The 25,234-nt window shown below is 37.2% G+C and overlaps 4 protein-coding genes and 1 long non-coding RNA gene across 9 annotated transcripts; 2 read left to right on the forward strand and 3 right to left on the reverse strand.

The window, feature by feature from the left end:
- On the forward strand, positions 1–4,407 carry LOC147759188 (uncharacterized). 4 transcript variants are annotated; one of them, XR_015331620.1, is made up of 3 exons: positions 1–207; positions 2,379–3,427; positions 3,795–4,407. It is a non-coding gene; the product is annotated as an uncharacterized LOC147759188 (long non-coding RNA). The 4 variants fall into 4 exon arrangements; XR_015331621.1 differs by having other exon boundaries at positions 2,379–3,392; XR_015331619.1 differs by having other exon boundaries at positions 3,309–3,427.
- A 1,412-nt stretch (positions 4,408–5,819) lies between these two features.
- On the reverse strand, positions 5,820–10,089 carry LOC147759189 (uncharacterized). Of its 2 annotated transcripts, none has more exons than XM_086998527.1 (3): positions 9,995–10,089; positions 6,552–7,114; positions 5,820–6,128 (listed from the first exon to the last, which is right to left on the reverse strand). In XM_086998527.1, exons 1-3 carry the CDS (start codon positions 10,005–10,007, stop codon positions 6,111–6,113), a joined length of 594 nt encoding a protein of 197 aa, XP_086854653.1. In that variant the 5' UTR covers positions 10,008–10,089; the 3' UTR covers positions 5,820–6,110. The 2 variants fall into 2 exon arrangements, with proteins under 2 accessions (XP_086854653.1, XP_086854652.1); XM_086998526.1 differs by having other exon boundaries at positions 5,820–6,133.
- A 754-nt stretch (positions 10,090–10,843) lies between these two features.
- LOC147759190 (uncharacterized) lies at positions 10,844–13,225 on the reverse strand. The gene is made up of 3 exons (XM_086998525.1): positions 13,100–13,225; positions 11,910–12,498; positions 10,844–11,464 (listed from the first exon to the last, which is right to left on the reverse strand). Coding segments are annotated over exons 1-3 (702 nt in total). The 5' UTR covers positions 13,102–13,225; the 3' UTR covers positions 10,844–11,353.
- A 286-nt stretch (positions 13,226–13,511) lies between these two features.
- Positions 13,512–18,358, forward strand: LOC147759191 (uncharacterized). Its single transcript, XM_086998614.1, has 3 exons — positions 13,512–14,398; positions 14,919–15,719; positions 15,947–18,358. Exons 1-3 carry the CDS (start codon positions 14,030–14,032, stop codon positions 17,357–17,359), a joined length of 2,583 nt encoding a protein of 860 aa, XP_086854740.1. The 5' UTR covers positions 13,512–14,029; the 3' UTR covers positions 17,360–18,358.
- A 329-nt stretch (positions 18,359–18,687) lies between these two features.
- LOC147759192 (uncharacterized) lies at positions 18,688–21,009 on the reverse strand. Its single transcript, XM_086998615.1, has 3 exons — positions 20,852–21,009; positions 19,631–20,220; positions 18,688–19,337 (listed from the first exon to the last, which is right to left on the reverse strand). The coding sequence occupies exons 1-3, from the start codon at positions 20,871–20,873 to the stop codon at positions 19,164–19,166; spliced, it is 786 nt and encodes a 261-aa protein (XP_086854741.1). The 5' UTR covers positions 20,874–21,009; the 3' UTR covers positions 18,688–19,163.
- Between the last annotated feature and the right edge of the window lie 4,225 nt (positions 21,010–25,234).

Raw genomic sequence — 25,234 nt, forward strand, 5'->3', positions numbered from 1 at the left:
TCTTTGTTGTTTACGTCTGTGACCTTTCAAAATATCGCTCCCTACAGTACATGCGCCAATCCATACACCATCGACCCAGTTAACGGTACAAGCGCATTATCAGGTCCAAGGCAGGAATGGGGCCTATATTAGCCACGTGGGTTTACGTTTCATGGAAGAGAGACGTGATCTTTTATGACTAACAACTACTGAGCTATGAAAGCGAAAGTAAGTCAAATGAAAGGTGTTATTTTTCGTATTATGCACATAGCTAACTTTGAAGACAGATAATGTGTTCTGTATCCAAAAATATATACAAAGTATTACAAATAGAATGTTTTGCTTTAACGATTAACCCAAACGCACTCTTTAATTGACATGGCCAATGTCAGGATGTTCTTTTTGATAAGTGCTTCCACCTATCGCCATATCTACATATTAACGTATTATGCCAGTGTTGATTTAAGTGGGGTGTCCCCTTCCCCCCTCTTTGATTTCTGGAAAATATTACACCAATATTGGACCCCTTTTGAAACTAGAAATTTATCTAGATGAATCATAGTTCTTAACCGTACCAAATGGCACCGTTCGCCCTCTAAAATACCGAACCCCACGAATATAGAAAGGAAATTAAGGGTCGGCTTTGCATCCGCTGACCCCCATTCAAATAATCCTGAATCCGCCTTTGATATAATGCTTTACTTTCTCGTTCCGTTTCATGATGCCCGCGTTTTATGTCTAGTTTTATTTTCTTTCTTTTTTTATTTTTTTATTTTTTATTATTATTATTTTTTTTTTGGGGGGGGGGGCGGGGGGGGCCATAAACTGGTGTATATATATATATATATATATATATATATATATATATATATATATATATATATATATATATATATATATTAGGACAATGAGACGTGACCATCGTCCAATAGACAAAACGCGGTGACAATGGTGGGATTCAAACCCACGCCTTAGCAGAGACTGGTACCTTAAACCAGCGCCTGAGATCGCTCGGCAGCGCTACCGACTGGAGAATATTATTATTCTTGGCCAGATGGCTACTAGCACGTGGTGATGCTTAGAGCACCTGCCCCTTCATGTTAAATGTTCACCCATTTAAATACTTCATTCTGCTTATACATTTTTGATATTTCATCAACGAGTACAAATTGCATTTTGTCAGTCATTTCTTAGACACCCTCGATAAACGCGCTTGCGCACACACAATCACAAACACACAAAAAAAAATCTGGTTGGTTATAAAATGTATAGCATCAATATATTCAAAAGTTTGATGACATGTATTTGTTGAAAACATCTTTGGGTATATACATGGTTGTATTCTCGAAATGTATCATGGGTGGAATTTGACTTAAGCAAATAATAACATGACATCATATACAAATATGGGGTCAGATGTCTGAAATGTCTTTATTATAATCATTAACTCCATTCAATTCACTAAGTGAATTGTTGCTTTTAATATCGAGGTTTTCGCCAGAGTGACAGTGACAAGCTCCACAATTAACACAGTCACAAAGAAGTACACCTTGTAATCGGTTGTAAGGTACAGACTGCCACTGACAGAGTCAGTATTTTGATGGGGGGGGGGGACGCTTAGGGGGTAAATATACGCTGTGCTCCCCTTGGGTATGCCATCGGGATTTTAAACTCTGTCTTTCCTCCAACGCTTGAGCCCTAGATAAATTATTAAATCCTCAGCTGAAAATTATTCTTATATTGTAATTGAATGTATGATATAAAACTATCAGTCTATATTAGTAGAATAGACAGCCTGTAAAATGTTACCTGTACACATTTCAGTGTTCGGTAAGATCTGTTATTATTATTATTATTATTATTATTATTATTATTATTATTATTATTAATGTTGTTGTGGTTGTTGTTGCTATTATTATATCATTGGGCTTTTCAGTTTGATTTTTTTGTGGAAGTGTGTAGGATTAGTAGACTGACAAACTCATATTAAAAATTTGGATAAAAAATAAAGAGATGACACATTAAATCATATAGCTGGGGTCGTAAATGACCCCACACGGTCACTTGAGGGTTAAGGGCTATGATGTAACATTTTAAGTTTCTACATCATTTGTTTTGATCAATATTTCGTGTTCTGGTCTTTTTTTCTACCTTTTTTTATTATTCATTCAAGATACATTGTAAATTCTACAGAACGAATTTGTATGTTAAACTCAATAATAATAATAATAATAATAATAATTATTATTATTATTATTATTATTATTATTATTATTATTATTATTCTATTTATTACTATATACCTGTATATGTCCGCGTGTGCAAATATAGTATGTTTGTACTTCACATAGCATCAATTGTCACATCAATAAAAGTCTTATAATTTTTTTAATAAAAAGAAGATGGCGTCCAAGTGAAGAATACAAAAACACAGTTAACAAGAATTTCAACGTATAGATGGCGCCTATGCAATGTACAAATTTGAGTGTACCCCCACACTAAAAAACGGTCGGCCATATCTGTTCCGCATGAGGTTTGTGTTGAGGCCATGACTTCTAGAGACTAAATACCCATTACACAGGTCCTTATAGGAGGGACAGGGTCTTGCCAGTTAGTGACGCAGTCAAGAAGGCTGGTGAAAAAGTGGACTGTGAGTGACACACACGCTGAACCCTTGGGCCTCTCTATCGAGTCCGGCTGTCACACTGATAGAGGAAATTCAGACAGGTATCTGGCTCTATAAAGGGTGCAAGTCTTCACAATAATTAAGCAACTGCGAGTAATTAATAAGCCCAAGTAGCAGTAATGAACAGGAGAATGGCGTACCAAAAGCTGGAAGAAACCAGCGTTGTCTGCCACAGTCTGCAAAACTATAACGTGTTCATAGTGGGGTACACTGGACACGGGAAGTCAGCCACTATGATGAACATTATACGGGACGTAGATTATAAGGGAGCCACGGGATACAAAATAGAGGAGAGAACACATGTACATTCTATGACACACCAGGGTTCGGCTCGCTGGATACAACGGACTCGCACGTGCTACGGGCGATAAATAAAAAAGCCCACGCGGTCGGTGAAGTACACGCTTTGTTATTCGTGCTGCGTTATTCGCGCATCACAAGCTCCCTGATTACTTTAATACAAGAACTTAAGGATGCATTCGGGCCAGACTACCACAGACGCACCATCATAGTCTTTACTTTCACTAACCATGAAGCCGACCTAAAATTAGCCGACTATTTGAATGACAGTCCGCCGGAATTTCAGAAATTTGTCGGCTTGTGTAATGGCAGGGTGATCATGTTGGAAAATTCTGACTTCCAGACTGGGGAAACTGCTGCCTCACAAATTGTGGACATGATAACGAACAGACTGCATTCAGAGCCGTTGGTAGTTCCATGGTCTAGAGTTAGTAATCTTATTGACGCATGTCAGTTGTTTAGGTAAATAGAAAAATAAGACATAACGGAATTAATGTTCAGAAAATAATAATGAATGAATAAATGAAAAAATATGCGAATGAATGAATGCATGCTATTGTGATAGTGTGTGTGTGTGTGAGAGAGAGAGAGAGAGAGAGAGAGAGAGAGAGAGAGAGAGAGAGCGGGGGGGGGCGGGAGAGAATAAGTGATAGAGGACGTGAGAGAATGAGAGAGAGAGTGAATGAAAGAAAAAAGTACGGTTTGAACTATTCTTATGATATTTAAACAGGTCTGGGTCAGACAACGTTTGCATCGACGAAAGAATAAATGAATAAGCTTACAAAGAATTATTATTTATTTATTTATTTATTTACTTGTCTCGTTCCAGTTGCACGCGTGTTTGTGGTCGTGTCTGGACCTCGTGGTGTTCGTGATTTCCAGTGTATGGCAGGGCCTGTGTCACCTGTACAGGGTCGTAGTAGGACGGAGGTGATGGGAAAATTGGACAGTCTAAACGTTTTGTATAAAAAATACGTGCTTTAAGTATGATTTTTTTTAATTTAGTAGAAAAAGTAAGAAAGGGGACTGAAGTTGGGTGCAGGTTTTCATGTACAAATAAATAAATAAATAAATTAATTAATAAATGGCTTGTGCAAGTTGCATTTCCATTTGTATGAATATTGTGTATGTTTCTTAAGAACAGAAAGTAGATAATATTTTTTCTAGGAACGGTTGTTGTTTATTCAAACTTGATTTTTTTCTGTTGGTATTTTAAGTTCCGTTATATCCAACTAAAAGTACACGTGTTTCACATTAATAGACATGTGACCGTAATGAGGTCAACCACTTTTTTTCAATCTCACATGCACACGTTTAGACTCCAAAAACAGGATAATTGTGATATTCAAACAGCTGTTGACGTTCACATTACATTGTAGCTGCATTTTTGAAGAGGTTAAATGGTGCATGTGGTGAAATATACATGAATAAATTAAATGAAAATATCGAATATCGTGTTAGTTTATGAAGCAATTTTGTCTATAACTACTTATCTTTTTATTTTTTAATATATCCTGCGTTTTATTTAATTTACCTATTCTTGTTAGTAATTAATTAATTTAATGTATCTCAGCCTGTTTGACTTTTTTTACTTTTCTCTGCGTACGCATCGCGTTTTAAACATTTGTTCACATCAGACTAGAAACTGAAATTTAAAACAAATATTTGTATCCATCATTTTCACACGCAAAATTGCGGCCCACCTCGTGCTACAAATAGCGCACCTCTACTCCCCCCCCCCTTTCCGCCCGCTTCTAGCTTGCAGAGAAATAAATTCCCTGTTTTGAAAAATAATGCATATTAATTTCCTGCTGTTTATATCTCGACTAAATTGTGTGGAAAATTCAATACCAGTTGTTTCTATTATACGAGCTATTTTCAAGGTGGGATTTTCTGTATCAACTTTTAGTTTCGATACATCTTCTTGGAAAACCCGCGTTCCACGTAAAACCTCAGAGGTGAGTCAGAATGCGGTCAATCACGTTCTGCACCGCTCACTAACAAGTTTAGGCCCAGGAAGTAGAGCATTTTATCAAGGGGCTACATTTTTATGCTCCTCACATACAGAGAAATAAATTCCCCTAACGGCCGATTCGAAAGAAAATGCATATTAATTTCCTGGACTTTCCTGTGGTTATTTCTTGATTAGTTTGTACAGAAAGTTCAGACTCGGTTGTTCTTATAAAAAGAGCTTTCTTCAAGGCGGGGTAGAGTAAATAAATTAAACCGCAAGTCTTGAAAAACGCCGAAATGAACTCTGCAAAGCCTGCTGAAGAAGCACGTGATGTGATGTTTTCCTCTTTCTTTTTACATGCTTTTATTGTTAACATAAACTGTCCAATCCAATCATATACACGGAAACTTTTCATCTCTTCCAAGAACTGTTGATGTCATTAGTTCTAAATATAACCCTCCCACTTGGAAACGAACGTACTTGAGATATACAGAATTGGGATATTTAACGTTGTTACAATGCGTTGTATGCTGGTATAATTCTAAAATAAGAATTCTATCTTAACAGTAAGCAGTATGAAAAAAGCATCGTCACGTGGGCTTTCTTTTCTCTCCTTCTCTGTCTCTCTACTCTTATCTTACAAGACTTAGTTTCACTTTGAATGCATGCATGAAAACAATTTAGTATCAACATGGAAATATAATCAGCGCCCTTGCATTTTTACCAGGCACGTGCACTGATGCGTTGAAACAATGTTTTGACTCACTCCCAGCGCCCGAAGCCCAAACAAAATGCGCGTGGCATTTCAATCTTATTTCAAACCAGCCGAGAGAGGTCTCTTTATCATATGTCCCTACTATACGGCAGTAACATACGACAGTAACTATTTCACTACTTCCATTTTGACATCAATGATCTTTTATTTAAATTGCAAAGACTCAGTTTTCGCGTAAAACTACCAAGGTTTTTGGAATACATCTTCATGATGAGTATGTTATTCATGACATTACACATCTGTAAAGTATTCTTTCAGTTTGGTATTTTAAAAATTCCCGATTCTTTAGTCTGTTTTAACTCAAACAAAAGGGGTTAAATATTTAAGTAAATGGACATTCTCTCGCAAATTCTTCAGTAGAATGGTTGCTGTTCTTGTCGCCATCTATCCCTTCAAAACTCCAAAATCGGGTTAATCTAAGCAGAGACGACCACCTACTCTGAAAAAAAAAAAACAATATTCAAGGTTATTATTATTATCATCATTATTATTATTACGTAACGTCAAAGTCGAGTATATTGACCTTTTAATTAAAAAGAAAACATGAGAAAAGCATTTTTAGAGTTTATCAAATTAGTGTTGTTTCGTTTCCATCGAGAATTAAAGGATTATAAGGGTTTTTATAAGGGAAATTAAAGCAATAAATAAAAGAGAAAATTGACGTGAGATGTGAGTGGACAATTTATAATCCATTCCGAACAAATAACAAAGAACAAATATAATACATTTCGCAAAAGAAAAAAAATTCACGTTTCAAAATTTAAAGCTTTATGTAATAATATGGATTTCTTGAAAACGTGTACCACTGGAATGTTTGATTTGTGTGTTATTTCAGTAATTATCAAAATGAAGCCTACCTCTAATTGGAATACCTTGGTTCCCTCTACAATACTTTTAATATGGTCTTGTATGAGTTTAATTTTTGTGTCTTTATCGTCACTCTTTGATTTATTGTCTATGACGACAACTCTGCTGTCGGCTTCTTTAACCTTGTTTCTGAAAGCCTCGGGAAATCTGTCAATGAAGTCTTGGGTCAGCAGCCCGGGATAAATGTCACCATGCGTGAATACAAAGACTGTGCTTTTTAGAAAATCCTCAAACTGAGACTCCAACAAGTTTAAGGTTACAATTTCATAGTCTGTGATTCTCTTACTGCAATTCATAACATAAATAAACGCATTCACGTGATCAATATCATTGGCCTTTCTTTTTATTGTTGTCATAACTTTCTCGTCTGAAAACGACAATGAACCAAACCCGGGCGTGTCTACTATCCACCATTCCCCCTCGTTCCCGTACCACCGATATTTTCTCTGACAGCAGTCCTTCTTTTCAGACAAATGGTTGTTACGGGTGAGCGTGCTCACGAGGGCCGTTTTGCCTTGGTTCACACGGCCCACAACCATGACCACTGTTGACCCTGAAAATGCACAATAACCTCTTAGTCATACTAAATCAGATTGTTATTGAAAAGAGACGATTGCATTCGGACTCTATACAAAAAGCATTGACATTCCTTCTGCAGATCAGTCCGGGAGCCCAGGCCTATGACAAAGCAAGAGGCAATTGTATTCACGTCTTAGCTGATGGTTAACCAAAACTCATCAATTTCATTTATTTTTTTAACTCTTGGCTTACAATATGAAACACCTTCAACGGAATTGTAATGTGTAGGCTATATTGAGGATAAACTGTCGGTCGCTTTAAGAGTCCAAACTTTCAACAAGGAAAAGGAAGATATTTATATTAAAATAAGTGCATGTACATGTACATGTAGAGGAGCTGACACTCATCAAGTTCAATTCATAATCTATTCTTTCTCTTTTGACGAACACCTTATCCTGAATTTTCCTTTGTAAGGGTTATTTTGATATATACACGCACCCCCCCCCCAACAAAATCAACACCGATTAAAACAACCTCGTTTGTTTGCCAGAGGTTTAAGACTTTATTTATTTAGTACAGTCTGTTCATATCTTAAATAATAATTATTATTATTATCATTATTATTATTAAGTCTATGACGTTCAGTTTAAATTCAATGTTAAAACTTTACATATTAAAAAACTAAAACAATATACAAAACCGCAGTTGATGCATTCTATTAAAGGGGACATTTAAAATTACACTGATAGATATTTTTTTACATTAAAGCACGTACACTAAGATATTAAAAGAAAGCTCTGAGTTATTTTTAAAAACCATTCTTTGATACTATTTGGTATAAACTGAGTGACAGTATGTTCCATTCCATTGGAGCCGACACTTAAAAAGCTTAGATGTCATACGTTGTTAGTCTGCTAATTATCAGGAGGGTCGGAAATAACGTTCACTATATAGTATCAGTGACAACAGACACGGCCTAGACATAGCCTTTATGTAATCTTCTGTAAACAAATTCGGCTCCAAAGTGTCCATAAATAATATTTACTTATCTTATCTAAATACAGATGGGGTTTATTGCCCGCTTTTACAACGTGGAAATATATGATAAAACCAAAAATCATTCCCAAGGAGACTGGTGTGTGTTTGTGTTTATGTGTGTGTGTGTGCGTGTGTGTGTGTGTTTATGTGTGCGTTTGTGTGGGTGCGTTTGTGTGTGCGTGTGTTTAAGTATGTGTGTGTGCGTTTGAGTGTGCATTTATGTACGTGTGTGTGCGTTTGTTTATGAGTGTGTTTGTGCATTTTTGTGAGCGTTTGTATGTGCGTGTGCGCTCGTGCGTTCATACGTGCGTGTGTGACACACGGTCGATGGTTTGGCCCTTTGTCCATATAGCTAAATACTTTATCAACACTACACTAGAGACATACATGTAGCAACCTAGGTCAACGTGTAATAAATCTGGCTATACTCATCTTTTCCAACTTGATACACAGAAAAACCTTTTTGTCTTTCACTTATATAATTGAAATCTACAGTTCCTTGCTAGATATATTACAGTTTCTTTTTTTTTTTTTTTTCTTTTTTCCGGGGGTATTTTTTTAGTAGTAGGATTGTAGTAGGATTGTTTGGCAATTCATGCTCAACAAACCGGTGTCCTTTGTTACAGTATAAGACCCTTTTCCTTTTGTGAACGCACTCTCTCTCTCTCTCTCTCTCTCTTTGTTGATCTCTCTTAATTTTAATAAAACGGAATCTTGGCGGCATTGAGTTGACATTCTTCACGTCAAGCTCTTCCCCCTTTTTCTATTGAGTGCCATTGTTCTGGGTGCGTGACAAGCTTAAAGGGATAATAACTCTTCGTTTTAGCCAAAAAAATTATTTTTCCTGGAGTAAACAACAATTTTCCCATACTTACCAATGGTTAATGAATCCATTTTTACATTCAAAGTTAGTCCCTGTTTTTTTTTTTTTTTTTCTAAAAAGTTTGTCTTTTTGTTATAATCTCCTAAGAGATTATAACAGAATATAGTCATCAATGGAGGTCATGTGGTCTAAAGACAAACTCAGATATCAGAATAATAGCTATAACTGGCGTTTTATTTATTTATTTATTTATTTATTTATTTATTTATTTATTTATTTTTTGGTAAAACAGAATATATTATATGTCTATGAGTTGTTCACAATGTTTTTTAATTGTGAAATGTAGATCTCATACGAAGAGTTGTTATCCCTTTAAGTTTCTCCACGTTTTAATTTTATTTTTGTCTGCCTTTACATTCAGATAAGATACCAGTAAACACACCAAAAACAATACATAGAGCACGAGGTTTAGCCACTCTTTTAGGCCCACTAACCAAACAGTAGTTCGCTTAGCCTACCGCAAGGTTACTTATGCTATTAGGTCTGCTGTAAGAAGCAGCTACATCAGTGCACGGTGGGATCAGGATATGGGGGATATCGCCTGGGGGGTCAAAGATAAAAACGAATGCCTAACAAAGTGAAACAGTAAACCACATATTTACATGCATACTATACTATTTATGACACAGGGTTAGGAAATGCACTTGGTTTTGTCTAAGTCCACTCATAATAAATTTTAGGGTCATTATTTTATTAAGTGGAGGAGGAAGTAGACAGGTCCATGGGAAGCGAGTAAAAGTCGATGGTATACCTTGCTTTTGTTTACAGCTTTGCATGCAGGACAATAACCGCAGGCAAGGGCTCATATCACAGTGTGGTTTAAACACTTGAGAACCTGTTTTTCTTCAGTTGTACCGGTTGTATCATTCATGAAAACCGAGACAAGAGTTCACCATGTAGGCCTACATATTACGTTCCTGTAAATGTGGGGCATTATAGAGATGGAAACCAGGAGAAACAAGCAGAGGGGAAGATGTTTCTTGTATCACTCACCTTTGGCGGTCATTCCACTTTCCTTTTATGTATTAACCTCCTGTGATTAACCAAGTGAAGCTTAATAAAATGGCTATCTGAGAATCCAACTACAAAACTTCCTGTACTGCCAATGCGCATGTGCAAACATGCGCTGATATTTTTGTCCTTCTTATAAAGGTTAACCCTTTGAATCCAACCCCTGTAAAACAGCATTTTGCAACCGAGTTTCAGCATACATAGTCGAAGCAAACCCGCCCCCACTCCAATTCTACCTGTTTCGTACTTCAAACTGTTTCAGGGACCTAGAAAAAATCCTGGTTGCAAAATGCATTGCAGTTGCAAATTGCGTTTTCACGATTTTCTTTGGTTGCAAAAAGCGTTGCAGTTGAAAAATGCGTTCAGTTGCAAAATGCGGTCGGTTGCAAAATGCGGCTCTACACCCCCCCCCCACCCCCCCCACCCCCACCCCCCATATAGCGTTTTTATCTTATGTTTGAAAAACATAACATAAGGTCTAATGAAGATTAGTTATAGATCGGAATGATTTTCTCCTGTTTCACCGCACGTTAATTGATCAATAAACTACATTGATTGCCATATTTTGTACATTTGATTTAATAATTAATGTAAAATTTTATTAAATTATTAATTCATTTTTATTTATAAATGAATATTTAATTTTCCTTATTTCTTTTTTATCTATTAATTAATTAATTTTTTTTTTTTTTCGTTCTTCCGAATAAAATTACGAATTTATCCAATAGTTACATGTGGGTCTTTGAAAATGCATGCAGATCCCATTACTTTCTATCTTCTAATTCCGAACTTTTTATAAATCCAGCAAGATATCAATTGAACCAGTTTGCAACCGTTTAGAAGTGCATTTATTGTCAACAAATATATCAGTATATACATATATTCCATGCATTAAAATCAATAACACAATGCTGTTTTTTTTTTTTTTTTTTTTTTCTAGATTATCATGCATTCAACTTATGAAGCCCTGGCTTACATATATTTCAATGTAGTGACGACAACGAAGCTTGAAAAACTGAACTAGTTATGAAGAAGTCGTTGATTCTCCAAATATTTAAAAGCCAAGCAAATCAGACCTTTAAACCGTCTCCACTTTAACCCACAGTGCCTGGCATATTGAATAAGATCCGACAGCAGTCAAGGTCGTTGAAAAATGCCCATTAAAAAGGATCACGAACGCCATTTAGGAACGGCGTATTAAACTACCTGACACATGACAACTACGGAACCACAGCGGTTATTTTAATGTCGCTGTTTAGAATGTTCCCTGATTGTTGGCGTGAAAGTAAATACTGCTATTCTGCATGGATCAGTTCAGTAGCTTTTGACCAGTATACGTGATTAACTATTGGCGACAGAAACACCAACTGCGACGGCAACAGCGATGACAACAGCGACAACAATAGCACCAGTGACAGCAATGCACAGAGGACTTTTTCCACAGCAAATCACCTGGAATAGAAATAATTACAATTACGAAAAAACGCATGTGTGGAATGTAACGAAATCAAGTTATTTTAACAGGAACAAAAAATCCCTGCCTCATTTATAACAAAACATACACGACATGAGTTTGTGGAGAAAATCAAAGTAGAAAAGATGTGCATTTAGTCCTGTTATATTAATGTTTTTTTCGGGAATTATCGGATACGGCTGTTTGACGTTATCACCGCCTTATCCAATGGTTAGTTTTGCTTAAAATCATGAACTGAATACATATGACAAGACATGTTCAAAATGTTTTTTTTTTTGGCTCATATCACCATGGCCCCCTTTAAAGTAATAACGTATGCAATTTTCAAATGTATTTGTCTTTCTTTACGCACGCCGAAACAAGTAGTCGAAGGTGATAAGGCAATGTTCAATACATATAACAAATAAAGGAAGCGAACATTACCCTTCCAGCACCGGGAATTTTATACGGCACCGTTTCAACAGATTTTATCAGCTCTATTAACTCTTCTTGTTTCTCTTCTCGGTCTTCCCAGTCACTGTTTTCTACACACCATATTCGTTCACCGCAATTTTTATAAAGGCTCTGAAATGTCTCTGGCGAATTGGCTAAAAATTCTCTGATGGAAGTGTTTTTCTGTTTTACGGCATCAGCAAATGTGAGGACAATGATGCTTTTTTGAAAAAAATTGTCTCCGAAAATTTTGCAGAACTGATCTACTGCTTTTATTTGAGTGTTTTTAATTCGGTCCGTTTTAAACACAATCAATATTGCGTCCACGTGCTGCAGACACCTGGCTTCGTTGTATATTCTGTCCAATATCTTGTGGTCAGTTGTGGTCAGGGATCCTAAACCAGGTGTGTCCACAATATGGACAGTCGACGAGCTCGGTTCCTTGAGCCTGAAAGTCTTGCGTGCAATTTTGCCATCTTTTCCTTTATAATTAGGGTCCCCGGATAGTTTCATTACAGTTGCAGATTTCCCTTGCCCCAGATAGCCAACGATAATGACGTTGTAGGTTTTAGTGGTCGCCCTGAAAAAAAAATGCTTTCGCAATGAATTATGAAAAAATTAATTAGAAAAAATGGCGGCAGAAACAATCAGAAAATTAAAAATAAAATCTAATCTGAAAGGAGAGAAATGATTTTATTTATGGAAAGAGTTTGTCCGGTTTCGAAATAGGATTTTTATTATTTTCTCTCTCTATCTGTTACACTATTTAGTGCCGTGTCTTCGTGCCAATAAATTCTTCTTTTTCTTCTTCTTCTTCTTCTTCTTCTTATTACAGTGGTGTACAATATTAAGTTTAAAAGATCAAAAGTTTATAACATACAATCAAAGATTATCATATGCACAATTAAAGATTCTAAAACATACCAACTTACATCCCCATAATGTTATTTTAGACAATTGCCAAGGTATCGATTATAGACACAGTAATGACTATAGCCTGTTCTTGATAATTACCATGTGTGTGAAATCGAGTACAGTTTACATTAACCCTTTATAACTCTAACAGTTGAACTGAAACTACTGATCCGTTTCTTTGGCCTGAAACTGACTCCACGCTCAACTCACTGTTATCTACCTTCTTTACATTAGTGACTTATCATTACACGTGAATGTATACTTACATTGCTGTTCCTATTTGGAGATAATGGAGGATCTAGCGAAGTATTACTACTGCTGTTTTCTGCTTTGGCATGGAAGTGTTGGAGATTTGCTATAAATGCCAAACTGCGCATGCCCTGGTAATTCGCGGGACCTTCACAAAGTTCCAAGATTTGACAAATTCAAGGGGAAATTGTTAACATATATCAGTTCTTTTCTATTATTTTCCCGCTATTAGCCCTTCCCTATGATCTTCCTGTCATTATAGTGTATAGTTGCCGTGTTCAAATTGTAACTCGTATATGTATAAAACACGATAAATCATTTACTTTCAAACTCACCCAAAACAGCAACACATATTTAATAACCTGGACACTTTATTGATGGTATTCTGTTTGCGATTCTACAACTTAAAGAAAGTGGGAAACGGGCACTTTGCCACATTATTCACATCAGTGGGAAAACATAGTTTTCTTTATCCTCTTTTGTTTTAGCCAGAAATAAGTTAAAGATGTTATGAGACGCTCCCTGAGCTCTTGACCTCCTAGGCGTTATTGATTTGCATATCAGCGGCACGAGGTAACATCCGCCCAGCCAGCCTCAACTCACGTCTTTCAGATACTCGCACAGCGTACAGCAAATGATGTTGATAGGCAGGAAGTCGTCGTTACCAAACACATACTCTGCTCATGAAGTATAGTCGAACTAACAATCTCAACAAGGTAAAGGGTTGATATTCTGCACTGAAATATTTACTTTAAAATCAACAGGGTAGTGCGTTATCAAATTACTTTAAAAGAGAGGACAGGAAAGCATTTTAATCTGGTTAACTTTGGCGAAAGTAAAACTTTCAAAACTGTCACGCTGCTAGCAGAAAAGACTTCACACACACTTGAACATAATCTAGACAGCATAGTTTACTGGGGCACAAACAAGCAAAGATAGACTGCACCATGAATTCAAGCGACCCACACTGGATTAAATGCCACGCTGACTTGCAAATAGGAGATGGATACAACTTTGATACCATGGAAAAAACACAAGCCATAATTGAGGGCATAGAAGAGGATAGTTTGGATTTCACTAAAGATCGGGATATAAAAATTCGCCAGTTTACCGGGCACTTAACCGAGCGCGATACTCAGACCAGCAGCAGTGAGGGTTTTGTGCGGCTCAAGGCAAAAGCTTTCGATTTGACTATTCCTGGTGTAAACATGGGGTTGAAGGCTGAGGCAGGAGCAAGTGCTAGCTGGAAAGAAAGTGGGGAAAATACAACGGAGGGTGATGTCACCACACTGCGCCTGTCTATTCGTATGCAAACTGTGAGTTTTTATTTCTTTTTAAGAAACCAGATCAGGTCAAACATTTCTCTGAAAAGATTTTAGAAGATTTAATCAAATTACTTCAGATTTAATCAATTAATTTGCAATGAGATAAAAAAAGAAACAAATGAATAAATTCATGCATGGATCAATGATTAAGGAAATAATTGACTAGATATAAATGAAAAAATAAAAGCAAACGTTCAAGAATATAATTATAATATAGTTATTCAGTTTTTGTTTGTTGACATAACTATTTGAATAAAAAATGCAAAAAAAAAAAAAAAAAAAAAAATAGAAATAGTAATGTTCAATTGTAAATTGTAAAATGTTTACGAACATCAGTGTTGTGTATCACAGGTGTGTTTTACAGTTACCCTTTCAATCCATGCCTTTACGCTTATTCCGTGTGTAATTTGTACTGGCGAGAATGATTTTTTTTTTTTTTTTTTGCGACATATCGGGGGGAAATAATAATAATAATAATAATAATAATAATAATAATATTTTTGTCTCTCAGGGAATTAAGCGCCTGAACGACCGAAGACGCGGAAGTGTGAGACGAAAACCTGGGGTTCATCCTACACATTATGTGTCATCTTTAGCCTACGGTGGCTATCTGACCATCGACATAACAGCGCGCGTGAACAGTCGCAATGCGAAGGAGAACTTTGAACGGGACATGGGAGCAAACGCAGAGTTCAAATTTAAAGAATATGGCGCCGATGTAAGTGCTAACAGTAAACTGAATAACATCGAAGATTACTTGAGGAATACTCAGGAATGCACAGTGAACGTTGACTCGAGTGTTTCAGAAATGCAGTACGACGTCCGCGAAACAAAATCAAGTGATCTTAGCAATTTGCAGAAGCTGATAAATCGCTTCGTAGAAAAAGTCGAGGAACAAAATGGCGGCAAAGGCAAGCCGATGCTGGCCAAAATTGCTCCTTTATCCGAACTTGATAATTCTGCAGAGCCATATGAATTCGAAAACAGACTGGGGAACCAGATTAAAGATCTGGAAGACAGGTATGATGACATTTGTTCAGCTTTGGGGTTTCTACGCACCTTCTTCCAAGAACACCAAACTCGGGTCCAAGAACTTCCCCATGATATAATTAAGCTTGAGAAGGATCTTGAAAGTTTACGAGACACATTCACAGATAATATACAGGGACTCACTCACAGAAAGGCTGACCATGCGAAAAATAAAGAAATTGTTCGACATTTAGAGGCAGCGTACACGGAATTCAGCCCTACTGCTGTTGGTCTAAGGAGATGCATCGGTAGAGTGAGGCAAATGACCCAGCAATATATCAAGGTGAATAACTTCGTGCTCTCTGACATCTCTCTCTCTCTGTCTCTCTCTCAAACACGTCGGTTAAATGAGGCGAATAGCTTAACACTATAGCAAGGTCAACACTCTAGTCCTTTATTTTTCAGATATTGTGCAAATGTCCTAGAATTATTGAGGACATCCCTTCATGACAATGTGTTATAAGCTTTTGAATTTAAACAGATTGGTTATATTATGGGCATCTATTACAGGTAACTGATACATATGAACAACTACCAGAAGCTTATGCTAAGGGGAAGCACACCAACATAGTCGCCGTCGGGAAGATGGGGACCGGAAAGAGCTCCACCTGTAATATGATGGTCGAAAAAGAAGGGGTTTTCCGAGCAGCTTTTTCCTCGGACGCTGTAACGAAAGACCTGTCATCGCACTGTGCTAATGTGGGTGGTCGTGATTTGCGACTCATTGATACTCCCGGCCTCTTAGAAGCTGTGTCGACTAAGGCACAGTTAGATATTCTGCAGAAGCTGGCGAATTGTATTAGTTTGCTCGAAGGCGAGGACGGTATCGACGTGTTCTTGTTTGTCATTCGCTGCGACGAAATGCCATCTCAAGAGGAATTGGGCGCCGTGATTCAGCTAGGTACGTTGTTTTCGGAAGTCATTTTTGAATATATGGTTGTTGTAGCTACTCACAAGGACGAACTTGAGAACAACGGAAAATCAACAGAAAGTTTCAGAAGCAATCTTCCCGACAAAATGAAGACGATCCTTCAGAAGGCCGGTGACAGGATGGTGTTCATCAACAGCGTCACTCAAGACGGGAGAGAGCGTAGAGGCTACATAAAATCCATCATACGTCACGTTGATGACATAGCAAAAGCTCATCAGGGTGAGAAATTCTCCCATAATGCAATCAACGTAGCACGCGACAAGAGACAAGTGCTGAAAGCAAAAAATCCTAAATTGAGTGATGTTGCTATACAAAACAAGTTGGAAAAAGAAGTCGAGCAATACATAACATCACAGTACTACTGTTTCGACGGCTCTTCCACTGTGCGACTAAGAGATGGGTCAGTCACACCAATGGCCAAACTATCTCCCGGTGACAAGGTGCTTTGTGTTAGGGACGATGGCTCGGTCGGATTCGAGGAAATATTCTGCTTCGGCCATGCGGATTCCAACTGCCAGACTATATATGTCCACTTGGAGACCTCAACTGGGCAACGCCTTATCCTTTCTGAAGGTCATTATATCCAGGCTGTCTCCAAAACTTCAGCGTTCCCATTTTTCCTGAAAGCCGCCCGTGATATCCGAGTTGGAGATGCGGTGTTCGTTTATCACCCTGCGACTAATGCCATTTTTATGGATGAAATTGTGGCAACAGGCAGTAAGAAAGTCACCGGAGCCTTTTGTCCCCACACCATGAACGGCACCATCATCGTCAATGATATTTTGGCGTCGTGTTACACCGACGCCGTAGAGCCCCTAGTGGCGAGAAAATTGCTTATGCCAGCCTGGTTCCTGTACGAAATGCTTCCACTGCGTGTGTCTGAGCCAGTGCTAAAAGATGGCGTCTCAAATGCCTGTAAACTTTTAAGCGCGACGAAACAATATTTTTCACGTGTTTACTACAGCAGCGCATTCAAAAACCATTATTATTAACTCAACTTGTCTTGAAAGAAGGGAAACTCAACTGATAATTAAGATTGATAAAATGCCATCTCTATGTTCATGTACGTAACCTGCGACTAGAGTTCAATTCTTGTACGACTAAGACTATGCTGATAAAGTTTATTTTAGCATATCTCTATTTTATATCTGTTCATTGCGTTCAATTTAGACATTGCTATTGGCACCATTTTATGATTTGATTATGTGATAGTGTTGTTATTACACAGTATATACCTATTAGTAGAGCTTTTGGAAAAGAGAATAGCACAAAATAGCCCCGGCCCATTCTGCTTCCTCCTCCCCCATGCACACATCAGTGATTGCTTAATTTTCACGATTCCTTCTTGTTATGGTGTGTATCTGAAATTCTTTTTTAGAATTTGTATTTTTGTACATAGGTATTTTATCTTTGAAAGTGGCAGACACGTTTTATCCTTTCTATTTGAGGCAACATCAACATTAGAAATTCCACTGTATGCCAAACCGTGTTCATCAGCGTCAGACAATTACAGTTCCTAAATCATTATATAAGTCGTGGTGAAATTTCATAATGTTTCATACTACAATCATAGTTATGATTACATTATACTTTTTCATTAGACGGGAGAAAATCTTTTTGGTAGAACGTTTTTCTTATCCAGCTGAATGGGTTGTACGACTGATGTTATGGGATGGAGATGTGATTGATATTGCACGAGTTAATATTTCGTTTATTTAGATTTATATCCTATGTATTAAGATTTGAAGGACATTTACAGTGTTATTGACGATATAATAGTTTATTATTATCATTATAATTATTATGTCTGAACACTTAAAGGTCAAACAATGTGAATTCTTTAATGTTTTAACAAATGATGCGACTCATTTTTGTAATTAAGTCCAAGAGAATTTTGACACCACAATATATGGCACAACTCAAAGGTATTGGGTTAAGAGATTTTTTTGACGATTTCTAATTTTTCTGGAGAATATAGCAACTTTTTCCTACCCACGTATCATTTATTAATTGCCTGGTCCAACTATTCAGCTCCCTTTTTGTAAAAAAAAAAAACTGTTTTTTTCGTTCTTGAAGTGTCTAAGATTGGAGAGATCTTAACTTTTCAGAATATTTAGCTGTATATTTAACTTTTTTTAATTTCGAACGCGTAGATAACTCATTATAAACTTAATAATTGAAAAAAAGCAAAATTGTAAAGTTTGAATAATAAATAAAAGAGATGAAAAGCACAAAGAGATTTCATTAATGTTCATATTATCTCTAAACTTGCAGCACATCAACTTCCCACAAGCAGTATATTTGCCTAAAAGGCGAAGTATTGGACTTGTAGCTGTTATAAACCTTTAATACACGTTTTGTAACACATTCTTGTTATTCTATAAAGCTAGTTAAGCAAACGAAACAATATGACATATGACTGAACATATATTTTAATTTCTTTTCTTATGAAATACTGGTGTTGTCCTCAGTTCTGATCAATTTTGAAGATTAATTTCTTTTGCAATATTAAGGGATCATCACAAGAAAGAATAGTTTAATTTTGAAAGCTGCCAAAGCTTGCTCAACTGTGAGTGATATTGGTCTTATGATAATTTATCTGCCCCAGAGATTTCCCTGTATTTTCCTCTGACACCATGCGCGACCTTCAAAATTCATTTTAGTTTATGATCACTTGAGATTTCTATGATTTCTTTTCAATGGAGTCAAACTACCGAAGTGATCAATTCACAGTTTACAACGGTTTTTGTTGCACACGGGCTTTTGTTTGTCTATGGCATCATCCATTACACATGGTCACTTTTGATTACTGACGACAACTTTGACCCACGTGCCAACTTTGGAGTCCACATCTTCAAAGTCGACAACGAAGAAATCATCAAAGTCGTTTCCTTCGTTTCCAGACTGTCCATTAGTGAAATATTCAAGCACGGAGATGTACTGGTAGATGTCCCACAACGAGGCTTCCTCCTTTAATAAAAAATATACAGCAGACATAAAGGCTGCAGTCATATAAATAATAATACTAATAGTAACGCTTTCTATTTATTTTAGATGATATCTAAAATATTTATAAAACCTTTACAAATGTACAGAAAAAATAACAAAATAACCAGAATAAACAAATTAAGAAAAAATAAATATCAAATTTGCCTTAAAAATCATTTTACCAGTGTCCTAGAAACACTTGGGGAGAGGAAAAATAATGCCCAGCCCATTTTTCTGGTATAAAAAGCATTTGAAAGAATTGTAGCAATCATTACCTTCAGAATGCACGGTTTTTCTTGTTCACGCATAATCTCTCGGACCATTCCTCGCAGCTCCTCCAAAAAACATAGTATGCTATTTGGTTCAGCAGTGCCGACTAAACAAACACGATTTCCTGCCAGTTCTGTTTTCTCCTTAAAAGTCTTTGGTAGCGAATCCACGAAATTTTGCTTTTGTTCACTGTTGAGAGCTGTTCTACCGTCATGGATAAACACAAAGATGGCCCTCTTCAAAAATGTCCCGAAGAATTTATCTTCCAAGAGGTCTATAGCCTCTATTTCTGTTGATCTGACTCTTAAGTTATATCTTAACACGTATAAAAATGTGTCGACTTGCTGTACACCTTCTCGTTGGCGACGGATGGTCTCTACAATGTGCTCTTTGGTAAAATCTAAATCTCCAATTCCAGGGGTATCTATAAGTGTTAATTTCCAAGTGTCATTCGCAGAGCTTTTTATGTCTCCATGAAGTACACAGCATTCGGTCTGGTCGGGGGAATCTGATTGGGCAAGAAGAGCACGAGCCAGAGACGTTCTTCCGTGCCCCTTTCGACCGACAAGCATCACGCTTAAGTGTTCAATGTAATCTGGAAAATAATACAAACACAAATTCATTTATCATAAATGGAAATTATCAAATACAGACCGAAATATTTTTCTGGTCTTACCTTGGCAAGGCAAGGGAAATATATTAACGAGAGGAGGGAGAGGGAAAGGGGTATCAAAATATGGAGCCAGCGATTTACAAATAGCGAGAAGATGGTGGGGAGAAAATATGAAAAATGAAAAACATTTACCCTCTCTATAAACACACACACACACACACACACACACACACTAAACTCTTATTTGTGCACACATTCACATGATTCGGTTAAATAGCATTAAGCGTCGTTGAACATACATGCCATTATCTGAAATATAAGCACTGCTTAAAACAAATATTCAGGTTAATCGAACAAATTGCCTTGCCCAATCCTGTCCTAGTAGATCATAGTTCACAATATATACATGTAGGCATAATGTAAACATTACACTATCACAAATCGTCCTACTGCACATACGCTTGGTCTGTCTTCTAGATCATTATGTGATATATTATAATACGTCGCACTGTATGAAATGATGAACGTTATGCACAAATTAAAAACATCATGGAATTATTTAAAACAAATGTAAGTGATGAAAATGTGCTAACAATGGAACACTGCGTCTTACCATCAGCTGTAGGTTCCGCCATCTTTGTTGTTTACGTCTGTGACCTTTCAAAATATTGCTTCCTACAGTACATGCGCCAATGCATACACCATCGACCCCGTTAACGGTACAAGCGCATTATCAAGTCCAAGGCAGCGATGAGGTCTACATTAGCCACGTGGGTTTACGTTTCATGGAAGAGAGTCGTGATATTTAATGATTAACAACTATTGAGCTATGAAAGCGAAAGTACGTCAAATGAAAGGTGTTATTTTTCGTAGTTTGCACATAGCAAACTTTGAAGACAGATGATGTGTTCTGTATCATAAAATGTATACGAAATATTACAAATAGCATGTTTTGCTTTAACGATTAACCCAAATGTACTCTTTAATTGACATGGCCAATGTCACGATGTTTGTTCTTTTTGACATGTGCTACCACCTGTTGCCATATCTATACAACATTGGTCAAAAAGGTTGTCCCACCCCCATTTCCATGTACTTTTATTTACAAATGATCACTTCACAGCTGTAGTTTGTTAGAAATAGTGCTTTTTATTACAGATATCGTGTCTAACATGATTAATGGTTTTAAAAAAATACAAAATAGTGGTGAAAATATACACATTTTATACCATTTAGTAAAATTTATAAGAGGCACCCCCTCAAATCCACTGTTTCACTGTGACTTCTACAGATGTACAGAAATGTCTATAAAATTGAAAGACCGCATTAAATGTCACCAAATTCACACACAATTAGCATTAGGGTGTGCTCGTTAAAGATCACGTGCCTAACAGCGTGTGCGTCTACCGCGCACTGCAATTATCTCCTGTAGACGGCGCGACAAGCCTTCAACACGGGTAACAATTATGTTATGTGGGATATTGTCCCATTCTTTTTCAACAAGATGGGGGAGTTGGTCCACGTTTTTATGGGGTTGGTTCTCCTTTGCATTGCACACTCCAATTCATGTCACAGTTGATTAGTACAGGTAAGTTTAATATCAGGGCTCAAAGATGGTGGTTCCATCCTTAGAGCATTCTGTTTCTTCAACAAACACTTGCCAGGCGAGAGGTGTGAGCAAGTGTGCAGCCATGATAAAGCCTAGAGTTAACCCCAAAGTCAGTTCTTGAATATGGAATGACAAATCAGCTGAAAATGCTACGTTCAGTGATCCCACAGGCACCTGAACCTGGCCATCCATCACTAGAAGGAAGTCGATTTTGATGCAGAATCAAATTATTTCATGTATCCCATCGATGGTCAAAGAGGGTCCATAGACATGATAAAAATGCCTCTTGGAAGGGTGTGTGTAGGATAATATCGCCTGAGGTGTTAGATCAGTCCGCATTTGGAGAACATTCCACGCCCATGTTATTAGTACATTGTTCCTTTTGGAACAAAACGTAACAGGGGCATTTTAATGTAAAATTCTTAACAGATATCTTACTCCATTTGCAAGAGATGACTTCAGGGATGCTACTGGCTTCATTGTGAAAACGCACTTGCTCACAGCTCTCGTCTTGCAAACGATTTGTTGCAGAAACACAGGGCTCTGAGGATGGGACAACCGTTGAGTCCTGATATTAATCCTACTAAGCACCTGTGGCATGAATTGGAATGTGCATTGTAAAGGGGAACTAATTCCTAAATAATCTTGACCAATTCCCCCACGCTCTTTAGGACGAATGGGACAATATCCCACATAACATAATTGTTACCCATGTTGAAGGCTTGTCGCGCCGTCTACAGGAGATAATTGCAGTACGCGGTAGACGCACACGCTGTTAAGCACGTGATCTTTAACGAGCACATCCAAATGCTAATTGTGTTTGAATTTGGTGACATTTGATGGCGTCTTTTCAATTTTATAGACATTTCTGTACATCTGTAGAAGTCACAGTGAAACAGTGGATTTGAGGGGTTACCTCTTATAAATGTTACTAAATGGTAAAAAATGTGTATATTTTCACCATTATCTTGTATTTTTTAACCATTAATCATGTTAGACACGGTATCTGTAATAAAAAGCACTATTTTTGACAATTTACAGCTGTGAGGTGATCATTTGTAAATAAAAGTACATGGGAATGGGGGTGGGACAACCTTTTTGACCAATGTTGTATATTAGCGTATTATACCAGTGCGGATTTAAGTGGGGTGTCAGGGGGTCCCGTCCCCCCCCCCCCCCCCTTCGATTTCTGAAAAAAATTACACCAATATTGGACCCCTCTTGAAACTAGAAATTAATCTAGCTGAATCATAGTTCAAAACTGTACCAAATGGCACCGTTCGCCCTCTAAAATACCAAACCGAACCCCACGACTAGGAGGGGGAAAATATACCATGTACTCTTTCTGGGTCGGCCATTGGTATTTTTAACATTGCCTTTCCTCCCACGTTTAAGCCTTAGATAAAATATGGAATCTTAAACTGAAAATTATTATTAGCAATATCTGTTTATCCTTAGCTTTTTCCCGGGCATCATGCCATATGTATTCTGTATTTAAATATATGTTATAAAAATATTAGTACAGACTTGACATTTAATATGGAATATTTTTTTCCAAGTAATTTTTTCCTATTTTGCTGACTGATAAATGAAAATAAGGATTTAAATCGTGTTTTAATAACTTTGAATTATCTCTTTGATGTCATTGTGTTATCAATTCATTAATGGAATTCGCCAGAGAAGCAAACAAAAACACACTGCCTATTCTATGTCATACGACTTCCATTAAAAGAGATATTTTGAATCTCCATATTTTCCAAATTAACGTCTGTAAAAGAGTTATACGCTCCACAAAAGACCCTTATGTCAGTTGCTATAGTCACAGTAATGGTCGCTGTTACGCCTGGCCTCTTCTGTCTGTTGCCAGCGCTCTCAAGCGGCAAGGCATTCCTTGGGGTAGGTTTTTAGAGTTCAATCTGGAATAATATTCTAGACATCGATCTAAAAGTGTCCAATCTGGTCCAGTTTTGTTGTAGGACATATAGGCAGTTGATTCGTCGAGTAATGGCCTACCGAAATATTGTCTATGTGGTTCAAATGTGGCGATTTTGATGACCAGGGTAGCTGCTCATTCCCTTGGTTCTATAAGTTATCTGCTATTAAAAGTGCTCTGTGTGAACCTGCAACCTCACCGTGCAACCTAAAATTGTTCCTAAGGTGCCCCCTATCAAATGATAGTCAAGTGGTTACGAGATTATTCCTTGATTTGATCTGGTTCAGGTTTTCGTCGATGACTACAATTGGTGTTTGACACCAGTGTGGTATCCACTCCAAATACTGACACCGTCAATCACCCTTGTCACTTTAGACCCGGCATATGCTTCGTCGTAGGCCTCTTCTGGATATCTGTAAACTCTGTTTTGACTAATTGGACGGTACAGGTGAAACCTGACCTCAATAAAGAAAGCCATGCAGTTTCAGTGTTCTACCCAGAAACGGTCATGGCCCCCAATTCATTAGAGAAACAGACGACGGTGTTTTGCTGTTTACAGTGGGTGCATCGGAGGTCATTTGGTGTTTTTACCTGCTAAACCCAGTTTGGTGTTCGCTAAGGGCTTTGAAAAACGCATTTTGGTGTGGCAATTTACCCCTCGTTCTGAACGGACTAAGTGTTTTTTGTTTAGTTGCAGCAGCGTATCCCGAAAGACAGTGGGTCTTGTACCCTGTAGGTAAGATATTGATACACTGGGGGTGACCTCTGTGTAGGAACATCAGCCTGGGCATTACTCTATAAAACTGTGGGGACCGTTCTGTTTGGCGCTATGATCTGTCTGGTAATGTCTGTCTTTTTTGCGCCATTCTGCCATAGATTAAAAAAAATTGTAATACACTACTTTACTTATCTTCCGCACTGCAAAACTGACCGCTTGCATGCAAAATTTCAAATTCTTCTATGTAGTAGTTGTCGACATATGGATACTTTTTTGACAGAACCAAGCTTTGCCTAAGCCAAGCTTTGACCAGCCCAAAGGAAGACTACCCAATTAAATCGCTAAATATCCTTAATTAGCAGCGCAACAGACCTGAAAGTCAGTAAATTGGTAGCGACACACCTTACTACACAGTTCTCCATTAACAAATCTTATATGAGATCGGAGTTTTCTGAAAAAAGAACGCATTTTTACCTAGGTATACATTCGAAACTGAAATATTCCATATTTAATGTCAAGTCTGTAGAATAGAGAGCCTGTAAATGTAAGCTGTTCACATTTAAGTGCTCCATAAATAACTATTATTTATTAATTAATTAATTTATTTATTTATTTATTTATTTTATAATCTATTAATTGGGCTTTTAAAGTAAAATCTTTTGTTTTACTTTATATTTTTCCCTCTTTGACTTGGACATTTATTTTCACAATTGTGTTAGGTGGGACACATCTCACC

Source organism: Lingula anatina, unplaced genomic scaffold (genome assembly GCF_051362555.1).
Source record: "Lingula anatina isolate TDL-2025a unplaced genomic scaffold, LinAna3.0 unanchor82, whole genome shotgun sequence".
Classification (NCBI taxonomy): Eukaryota; Metazoa; Brachiopoda; class Lingulata; order Lingulida; family Lingulidae; genus Lingula; species Lingula anatina.